A 10571-nucleotide genomic window follows, 5' to 3' on the forward strand; every position below is an offset into this window, starting at 1 on the left:
ACTGGGACAGGCCTTGAACCTGCAGTTGCATCCTTCAGCCACTAGATGGAAACAATGTGACCAGCAAACAAAGTTGTGTGAATTGGTTTAGTCCATAGACCTGTGCATGAGGTGGTTTAGCCATATTAAACATGACCAGCCGAAATAACTATGGCATTTCATAATGAGCTCATCATGAGATCCTGACCAGATGAGTCACACGGTCAACTAAAAACATACTTTTTTACTCTGTTAAGTAACGTTTCTCTGGTCTACCAAATAAGTAAGCACAGCGCTCTCACTTCACCGTGAGTTTGCAAAGGCCTAATTGTCCTCGATAGGCATGACTGCAATATTCTTCTCCTCTGTGGACACACTGATTTGTAGCAATAATCAGTTGTGGAGGAAGTCTTCAGCTGATACAACATGGAGAAACACCCAATTACAAGTATATTGTATTCATGTATTCAAAATTTTTAAGTACAGAGGTATTACCAATAAAATGTACTTAAAGTACAAATAAGTACTTATTATGTAGCAGAATCGCCTCTGGTCCAATTATATAATTTTTGGCCTATATCACTGAACTGTTATTACTTAAAATAATAAATGCGATTTTAAAAAAAATGGGTAGAAGAACCAAGCTTTTATTCCAATCTGGTATTTCAGTGTACAACAATGAATCATATTGAATGAATTGGCCTCATGTTTGTTTATAAAATGATTCTGCACAATAACTATGGCTTTCAGACTGATGCAGTGAAGTAAAAGTACGATGTGAAACGCTAGAATTCATTGGTAAGCAGCGTGCGCGAGATAATGATTTCTGGAACATGTCTCACCTGAGTGGCTGTCATAGTCGGTATCCTTGACAACCAGGGGAAGCTGATTCGATAGGTTAAAGCACGTTATCACACAGCAACAGGCAGACGTTGAGGCAGGGCTGCTCTCGTGACGCTGGCGTGTTCTAGACGCTCTATTTTTTTTTTTTTTCTCCCAGCTGAGACTGACGTAGCGCGTGCAGCTTAGACCCGCGCACGGGGCGATCAGTGCTGGCTGGCTTGTTTTCGCCGTGAGGACCGTAGATTTAGACCGCAGAGGCGTAACGTTAGGGGTACGCTGCACGCAGACTTTGTTGTTGGACAGTATTTGTGTCGGGGCGGTGGAGAGAAAAGACTGAAGAAGGTGGAGGCTGTCCGTGCGGCTGTCACGAAGGGGGAGAGCATTCCAGAGGCACCGCTATCATAACTAATTCATTGTCGCTCCAGAGTGGCGGACAGGCGGCTAAACCGCTCACTCATTAGGCTTGAAGACTCAAACGGTAGGTCCATTGCTTTAGCTAGTCGTTACAAGTTGTAGCTAGCGGACCATGTAGCCTAGCTGCCGCAGTTTATTACAAATGTCCAACTTGAACATAACGTTAATATTGTGTGAAGTAAAGTTAATGGCACCCTGAATGCTAACAGCACGTACTTTAATATAGATGGCACCTGTGCCGAGAAGTGCCCGTCTATGTAAGTTTGTGTAGGCCCACTGTCATGTCAGCAGCAGTTGTCAGATGCCATGACGCTAGAAATAACGTAGCAATAACACTTGTGTGAACGCATGGCTGTTCCCGAAGGGACAGAGAAAGTTAAGCTTAGTTATTTTACCTCAGTTTGGAAGTCCCCCCTCAGCCCCGAAGCTGTATTAGTCCACTCACAGTTAATGCGATTGGCATGATGGTTAGCATGCTGACTGTGTCTATAATGGAACCACTGACTGTGCTGATGTGTTGTCATTTGAAGGGCACACTTGGTCAGTGCACGTTTAAATCACTTATACTACAAGCTTAAACATGCTATTTTAAAAAAGACTCAAAAAATAACTTTTAAAAAAGATATAAAAAAAAAACCAACAGGACATACATATATCTATCCATAGCTAATTTCGATTGCAGAAGACAAAAGCAAATCCTTCTTAATTTATTGTGTGTCACATTTAAAGAAAGTTAAATAAACAGTGTCTTAGCATAGTCCACAACATTCAGCATATTTGAGTTGAAATGCTCCACAAAACATTTTTGGCACTGTAATTGTTTTTATGTTATGGCCATAGGTGTAAGAGTTAGATTACAGTATTGATACTTGTCTAAATCAATATGGCAGTAAGCAGTTGCTTGTATGATGCATGATGACTCAGTCTTAAAAGTGTTTTTCTGGTGTAAGAATGAGACTATAAAGAACAACTCCTGTCAATGCCGATCACATGTTGGCTGAACTTCACAGTACAACTTTAATTAAATCTGACATCACTACAAGTACTAAACAATCTGTTTCAGCTAACTCATTAATTTCAGACAGCTTGATCTTAAGTATATTAGCATTGAAATAACTTGATGGATTTTAAAATGTAAATGAACTCACTTCTTTGGCATTTGAAATTTATTTCATCGGTGCCTTTGAACAGACAAAAGAATAGTTGAAGTGAATTTACCGTGCAATGAAAAGGAGATGAAATAAATAATGTCACATAGACACATTAGCGCTCACTGCACAGGTGTTTTCAATTACTCTGACAGATTAGCTCCCTGCTCAGGTCAAAGCTGGGCAGAGCATGCTGGGAATTAACGTGATGTCATCAAACAACATGTACGACTAGGGTCCTGACCTGAACAGATGCAGCAATACTAAGAGGATAGTGCGGGAGATGTCAATAAAGTTTTGTCTATACATGACCATATGTCCTGAAAAAAGGTCTAAATAGGCAACATAAGGGGAAATGCTTGTATGGTTTACAGATCCTTTAATTCAAAATAGGTAATGACATGTTTCCATAATGTATATATGTCGGCAATTAGGTGTACAGAATGAAAAACAACTCTGTTTACATTACACTTTGCCTTCTTTAGCTATTCCTCAGACAGCCCATGTTGTATGTGACCACTTGTCTGAAAATTAAATAAATAATGTGCACAGAGCTGTTTCTTTTCCTTTTTAGGATTTTAGGAAATACCATAAATACCAAGGTTTTCCATGTATTTTGTCAGAGTGCAGAAATGTGTGTCCGTTCACAGTAGGATGTATTCTCAATAGGAAAGTTTTGTTTCCCTCTCAGGGGTGTTGTGGTGAGGAGTGACAGGAAGCAACATGGTGGATTACTATAACGTTCTGGGTGTGTCCAAAACAGCCTCTCAGGACGACATCAAGAAGGCGTGAGTATCTCAGGAGTCTTTCCCAAGTGTGAGGATTCTTTAATTCACAAACAATACAGCAATAATTCACCTGAATATAAAGGACGGTACATATGAATAGATTTCAAATGGCCACATTATATAAAACCTTTAAAATTTTGAGGCCGCCTCAACAAAATGAGCAGTTTCTTATTTTAATGTGTCTGGATTTTATGAACTTTCAACCACATTTGAATTTGATTTAAATCAAAAAGATGTAGAAAAAATGACAAAAGACCAAAAATACAATATCTCATTATACACTGAAGCTAAACCCAGTGGTTTGAGAACCACTGGTATGAAAAATACAATCTTGTTTTTCCAAGGCTCTCCATAGTTATTGTTGTTGTGGCAAGTATTTATCTGTTTATATGAGTGAGTCTGTGTTGTGTATACAGGTACAGGAAACTGGCTCTTAAATGGCATCCAGACAAAAATCCAGACAACAAGGAGGAAGCAGAGCGAAAGTTCAAAGAATTGTCTGAGGCCTATGAAGTCCTGTCTGACAGTAAGTCAGTTATTTGTGTGTGTGTCTGTGAGATGAGTGGCGGTTGATCTGTATTGGTTCTGTCAGTCATGAATCTGCGTCTCTGTGTAACGATGTCAGGCTCCTCTGAACCTCATGTTACATATTCGGTACATTGTTAAATTGCACTCTGCTCTTCTTCTACAGAGAGTAAGCGTGATGCATATGACACATATGGAAATGACAGAACACGACACACAGGTAAATAAAAACTCTCTGTAATGAGATATTGTTGCATTGTTATAGTAATAGTTTGGAAAATCATTAATTTTGGTGACTTCAGTTTCACTTCACTCACTTTTCCCCTGTTCTGGCCCCAAAAATGTCTTCCTCCATCTACTTTTTCTCTTTCTTGGTTGCTCATCACCCACCTGACCCTGATGATTTAATTTTCCAGGTTCCTCCAGCTCAGACTTTTCATCAGATTTCCCAGGATTCACCTTCACATTCCGCAGCCCAGATGAGGTGTTCAGAGAGTTTTTTGGTGGCCAGGATCCCTTTGCTAGCTTCTTTGGTAAGCTATACGCAATATACATGTGGGGTTATATTAGCATTGTTCATTTTCCATCCGTGTGGTGGTAAATTAATACTTTGAGGTGTGTGCAAACTTTTTCCCTTAGAGGGCCAAAACTGAAACTTAATGGTGGGCCGCAGGCCAAAAGCAAGTGTCACTCACCCATTCAAGTTATAAAAAAAATAATTTATGATTAGGGATCCTACATATTTAAAGAAAATTTTTACCTCATGGAAAGTTAAACAATATGAACATCGAATTATTTATTTGTTTTTACTAGAAACATCAGGCTGGCCAAATTGAACCCTATAGCAGGCCAACTTCAGCCCAACGGCCCAACTTTGGGCGGCCCCGCTATAATCAAAGTGATTGGTGTTGTCATTTTTATCAGTTTAAATTCTGATTTTTTAAGCATCCCCTCTGGCTGCCTGTTAAGTAAACATCTTTGTTAATTAGCCTTGTAAGACTTGACTGTAAATTTCATCTCACCTAACCTTCCAGTATTTAGGTAATTGTAGGTGTCTCTCTTTCACTTCTCTCCTCCAGATGACTTCTCATCCTTCGGAGGCTCGTCCTTCGGAGGCTCGTCCTCCCGCCTTGGCCCCAGTCGGTTCTTCTCTTTTCCTTCAGCGGGAGGTAAACCTAAACCTAACCAATCTGGTTCGGTTAACTTTCACAATTTTGAATGATGGACGATGGATTTTGCAGACAAAAAACTCTTGTCTTATTATATTCTCTGTATTTCAAATATTGGGACACCTCACCGCACTTCTACCCACTTATATTCACACTTTCTGAGTAGTATTATTTTTGCACAGGCTGATGTTCTGTAATGACACATTAACAGATTAATCAGTCTCCTCTCTTTTCCCCTCCCATGATCATCTGTCCCTCTTCAGTTGAATTTTCTTCCTTCTCCTCTTCCCTGGGTGGTCTGGATGGGATGGACAGCATGGGCGGAGGGATAAGCAACTTCAAATCAGTTTCTACCTCCACTCGCATCATAAATGGCAAGCGCACCACCACCAAGAAGTACGTAATGTCGGCCAAACTGTTTCATGTTCTTTCTCATTATGTTTTTGATTTTATTTGAATGAAACTGGATATTTGAATATTTTCCTAGGGTTACATTTTGCTTTTCTCAAACTACAAAGTATGGCTGTAGCCCTAACATTATATCCATTTTACAACATTAATTATGTATTTCCGTTTGATAAGACAAAATAAAAGAAACAGTGACACACACATGCACACACACACACACACACACACACACAAAAAAAAAACAATGATGGATGCATTTTACTATTTTCTATCTGTGTATTTGTGTCGTCTACAGAATAAAGGAGAACGGGCAGGAAAGAATAGAAATTGAGGAGGATGGGGTGTTAAAGAGTGTCCTAATCAATGGTAAGATCAAACACACGAAATGGTGTGACTGAAAAAATTGGTAAATAAGTCATATTTTTTGGAGATGTAAGATATTTACTTAAAGATAAAACTGTGGCATTTTGTTGCTCGTCTTAATTGTGCATCTCTGCATGTGTGCACGCGTTTTTTGATGTTGCTTGTGCAGAAACACACCTGTGTTGTTGTGTGTATTGTTCCCAGGTGTGGAGGATGAAATGGCCCTCGCGCTGGAGCTGAGCCGGCGAGAAGGACGGCCCGGTCACTCACCTCAGAGGCCACGTATCCAAAACAGAGCTCCTGCCGAGCCTGACAGATCTCGCTCCAGCCCTTACTCTGCAGCCACGCATCGGTCATTTAGCTCCGCCCCCTTCTACAACTACGGGGTTGCGGCAGGCAGCGAGGATGACGAAGAAGACGAAGACCTGCAGATGGCTTTGGCATGCAGCCTGTCAGAAATGGAAGCCCAGCAGAGAGCAGCTGCTACCGACTTCATATCAGGTGCTGGGGGTGGGGGCAGAGCCATGCGTGACAAAGCTGGTGGCCGTAAAGGAGGTTTGAATGTGGCTGGTACTGAAAAGATTGTTGCAGGGGAGAAAGACGAAGAGTGGCAGTTTAAAATGAGCTCAAGGCCTGGAGGTGGGTGGGAAAAGGAGGGACAGGGAACCAGGCAGCCAGGCTTCTCTCCTGAGTCACCCACAACTTCCAGCACTACGCCATTAAGCAGTGAAGAAGAGGTTGAACCTGCTATAAAAAATAATGATGTCAGCGTGAAAAAGAAGAAGAAGTGCGGGTGTATTGTGTGCTAATGCAGTGTGTGTGTGTGTGTGCGTGTGTGCGTATTTTGGATGCCTTATTCTTTAAACTTACCTCAGTGTTGTGCCTACAGCCAGACTCTAATGTTAGCTGATTGCCAGACTTAATTTGAGACAGTGCCTCTACTAATCACAAGGCTTTCATGCAGTTAACACCTCTAAAAGACACAACGAGTCAACTTTAACACGGACCGTGGCGTATTTTCACATAATTTGCCAGTACAGCTAAAAGTTAAAATGGTGCGAAGCAACACAGATTGTTTCTGAATGTATGTAAATTTGCCAAATATTAACAGAGTGAAAAGAGTGGGGGGATTAAGAGGGATTTAGCTGGCAGTGATTTGTATCCCAATAAGGGCAGAGTGTTGTGTGTGTGTGTGTGTGTGTGTGTGTGTGTGTGTGTGTGTGTGAGCGTGTTTTTCTGTGTGTGTTTTGGTCAGTTGAGACCCTGCCATAGAATTTTCTCACTCCGACTCTCAGTCAAAGGGAATGTATCAGAACCGTGTCACAAACAATAGATCAAAACCTAAAGTGGGTCACAGAACTTTCTCTGGTGAGTTTCATCGTGACATAGAAACTAGTCTGATCAAAAAAAGACCTCTGTTTACTGGTCAACTGTTAGCTTATAATGTACGTACAGCAAAAAGTAGTTGAAGCACGCACTCACATGCTTTGTAAATATAAGTGCATTGTAAATACACACAGACTTACCGGATACAATTGTTCAGACTGGTAGTGCCACTCTTACACTGTTGCAGAGTTGGAATAGTAAAGAGCTCATACAGCCTGAAGGTGCTTTTGCTACACTATCATTACCGTAATTGTTCAGATTGTAGATTGCTGGGGGGGTGGGGGGGGGGCAGCACAGAGCTCGAAGCACAGAGTAGAATGTATACAGCATTGTGACTGATTGTAAACCACAGTTACAGATAATCATGACATAAATCTTTTCTATTTTGATCCTTTTGGTGCCTTTGCATGTTTGGACAACTCCACTGTGTGTTTACATTGCTTATGTTACCACTGCAAATGTGCCAAGTCAGAAAAACAAGTCTTTTCCAGCTTTCCAGCCCACCCTTTCCCCAATAGAAGAAAATGGTAAAGCTGTACATGCGTGAACTCATGGGAGTGTTGTCAGGTGTTCTGCAGAGTGAGAGTGATTGAATGTAACTTGTGATGGTTATGCGAATGTTTAAAAATATGGAGCTTCATCACTGAATCAATGCTTGGGTTGATTCGCCTTGAACTGGTTTGAACCGTCGGGGTAGGAGAAATACAGTAGCTGCATTTTCCTTCTATCGGCGTGCCCCTTGGCAAAACACTAAACCCTCCTGTTGCACTCCTAAGATTGCATTAATACTTAGAATAAGTATTAAGTAAAATCTGCAAAATGGACATATCTCGCTTTTCATTTCAAATTGTGATGTCACATCTGCAGTTTGCAAGTTTACAGTCCGCAAAATGTGAGGTTTTGCAGTTTACATTTCAGCTGCTGCTTCGTTTGGTGGCATATACATCCCCACCTTTGCTTCAGAGCAAAACACGTCACATTAACAGTGTAGTGAAGGGCTTTAGGTACGGTTGTCTGTGCAGAGAAATGAGAAGAAAAACAAAGCGCTGATTGTGACTGCTGCTGGAAAACTCGACTCATCTGCCTGAGGTGTAGGCGTGGTATGTGGACAGAGAGAGATAGAAGCAGAAGTGAACGAAACCCAAACGTTAATTAAAGCACAAATTTTTGTCTGATCGAGCTCAGCATATGAGTTACATTACAAAAACACACACTACAAAACACACACGTGCACACATTTATAGTGAAATACTAATAACTGTTTTTAATGTGATTGTTGCTGTGTCTGTGAAATGAGGCTTAAAGTAACACAAAGCCCTGTTGGTGCCAAAACACAATGGTGTTAAAAATAATTACTAAGTAATATGTTCTAAAAGTATTTTTTTGCTGCTGTCTTACCATCGAAAAGACAGTGTCCTCGTTCTCCGCCCTGCTTTTAAACTGCTCATAGAGCACGAAACGTCTGTTATTTGGTTGTTTTGTTTTTTTTTGGTTTTTTTTCACAAGTGCTTGATTTCTTTACATTGCGTGAGATTTGCTTTCACTTTAAAGGAAAACTATCATCGCTGGCAAATAAGCACAGCTGTGGCAACGTACCATCACTTTAAACCAATTCAGATCATTTTGAATCATTTGAATTTCTCATCTCTCCGAACAGTCATGGACGGTGGAGGGGGAATGAGAGAGAAAGAGGCAAATGGTTTCTAAATATAAATCTGCCTGTATCATCTGTACTACGTTGAACTGCCATGTGTTTTTTTTTTTTTCCAGACTGTTAAAAGGTGAATAACAAATAAAGACTGAGCGGAAGAGGAGTTGGGACATTTGATTTTTTTTTTTGTTTTTAACAGTGATAGTTACGCATTTTCACTAACTGTCACTGATCTCATGCTGCCGTAGAATTACATTTACAACCACAATAAATAGTAATACATTAGTGATATTGATAGGAGATGATAATAATAATGAACAGCAGTGCTTACCCCTGTATACTCTGAATGATTCTTCCTGGGTTTGTCTGTCTGGATCTCTATAACACAACAGATGTAGCTCGGCCATTTTAAATAGAATGAAATGAGAGTGCATATGATTTCATTTTAAAGACACAGAAAAGCTGTATGTTGATTATTACACTCTATCTGTTCAGCTTATGGCTCTGCTCATTTCTGAATCTTCAGCCTGTTCCTCTTGTCTCATCCAGCCACTTTGCAGACGGCACATTGTGCTCTGATCAGTGTGTGTGATCGTCTACATCCTGGTTTTACCCACAGCCTAAAGCTTATTTGGTGTGAGACAGTTTCACTTGTTCTGTTGTTTTCAGAGATAGTGACCATGATGTTGCAAAGAAAGAAGATATTTCGTAATTAACTCAAATGTTTGCTGTTCCAGTAAATTTGCCATCAGAACAAAAGCAGCCATACAGACATCCAGGCTGCACCTCATCCTCATCACACATTTTCAGATGGCCACACAATGTTATTTGATCTCACAGGCTGCTGTCAAGCATGAAACTTTATGCCGATCTCTTCTGCTAAAATTTGTATTTCGTTCATCAGCTGTCGCCTTTTAATGGCCGTCATTGTCATGCAGTGTGCTGTAAATTGATCTCATTGTGATATCAAAGAAATAAAGCATTATTTTTTACATTCACAATGTGACAAACACACATTATTGTGCTAAATTATGGGGACTTAAGTTACATTGTCTTACACTTCCTGCTTCCTGTTTCAGACTCAGACTTCGAGGCCTTCTCAAGCTAACCTGAATGGCTCACGCTGCTCTGTGCCCTTGCCCTGCCCTGAGGTAAAGAACCAGTGTGAACCTGAAGCACCCTGAAATTTGTTCAGTCATTCCATATCCTGCCCCCCGAACCTCATGTAGATCAGATCAGACCAGGAAGTCCCATCTCTCTTAGAAGTCACATTTATAACAAGTGATGCCTATGGTATTTGCATTACTGATAAATGTCCTTGTACATCTATTCTTACAGGTCAAAGGTCAATTCCCCCTGATGCACTTGTCTCTCTCTGCCCAACATGGCTCCTTCCTGCTGAATAACACTTAAAACTATTTACAGATGTGTATTTTCTATGTATGTGTGAGAGTGTGTGTACGTACTGTAGCTCACTGTGGAGCGAGAGACTGGAAACTTTGTATTTTGAAACGCAAGGAAATAGTTCTAATCATCTCTGCATTGACTGACAATGTTTCAGCTGAATTTTCATTTGAATTTAAAGTGGAAACCGATGAAGGCAAATAAAGAAAATGCTTCGAAACGTATAAAGCAGAGAAAATAAAGCATTTCCTGCTGACTACTCTGGTGGTAGTTTATCTGTGCAACAGGGAATGTAAGGATAATATCAGCTGGAGATAAAATGCCAAAAAGCAAGCTGTGATTTAAAAAAAAAATCAACTTGATAGAAGTGTAACACTGTTTTGGGCTGTTCCACCCTTTGTGCTGCAGGGGGCGCTGTGTGAACAACTCTGAAGTGCTTTAGACAAATAATGCTCCAGAGATACATGGATTTAAAAGCAGTAGACAGTAGTTA

The 10571-nt window shown here is 40.5% G+C and overlaps 1 protein-coding gene across 3 annotated transcripts; it reads left to right on the forward strand.

Annotated features, from left to right (window-relative positions):
- Nucleotides 1-892: 892 nt before the first annotated feature.
- On the forward strand, nucleotides 893-10334 carry dnajb2 (DnaJ heat shock protein family (Hsp40) member B2). 3 transcript variants are annotated; one of them, XM_076746230.1, is made up of 11 exons: nucleotides 893-1300; nucleotides 3076-3172; nucleotides 3589-3698; nucleotides 3864-3917; nucleotides 4114-4230; nucleotides 4777-4866; nucleotides 5130-5262; nucleotides 5570-5640; nucleotides 5842-6138; nucleotides 9754-9825; nucleotides 10013-10334. In XM_076746230.1, exons 2-10 carry the CDS (start codon nucleotides 3108-3110, stop codon nucleotides 9780-9782), a joined length of 966 nt encoding a protein of 321 aa, XP_076602345.1. In that variant the 5' UTR covers nucleotides 893-1300; nucleotides 3076-3107; the 3' UTR covers nucleotides 9783-9825; nucleotides 10013-10334. The 3 variants fall into 3 exon arrangements, with proteins under 3 accessions (XP_076602345.1, XP_076602344.1, XP_076602346.1); XM_076746231.1 differs by lacking the exons at nucleotides 9754-9825; nucleotides 10013-10334 and adding an exon at nucleotides 8794-8894 and having other exon boundaries at nucleotides 978-1300; XM_076746229.1 differs by lacking the exons at nucleotides 9754-9825; nucleotides 10013-10334 and having other exon boundaries at nucleotides 5842-6581.
- The last annotated feature ends 237 nt before the right edge of the window (nucleotides 10335-10571 follow it).

Source organism: Chaetodon auriga, chromosome 13 (genome assembly GCF_051107435.1).
Source record: "Chaetodon auriga isolate fChaAug3 chromosome 13, fChaAug3.hap1, whole genome shotgun sequence".
In the NCBI taxonomy this organism is placed as follows: Eukaryota; Metazoa; Chordata; class Actinopteri; order Chaetodontiformes; family Chaetodontidae; genus Chaetodon; species Chaetodon auriga.

Excerpts from the sequence above, each read along its gene's own strand:
- dnajb2 (XM_076746229.1), top strand. The coding sequence starts at position 3,108 with ATGGTGGATTACTATAACGTTCTGGGTGTGTCCAAAACAGCCTCTCAG. Across the intron at positions 3,918-4,113 it reads TGACAGAACACGACACACAG|GTTCCTCCAGCTCAGACTTT; the intron begins GTAAATAAAAAC and ends TTAATTTTCCAG. Across the intron at positions 4,231-4,776 it reads TCCCTTTGCTAGCTTCTTTG|ATGACTTCTCATCCTTCGGA; the intron begins GTAAGCTATACG and ends TCTCTCCTCCAG.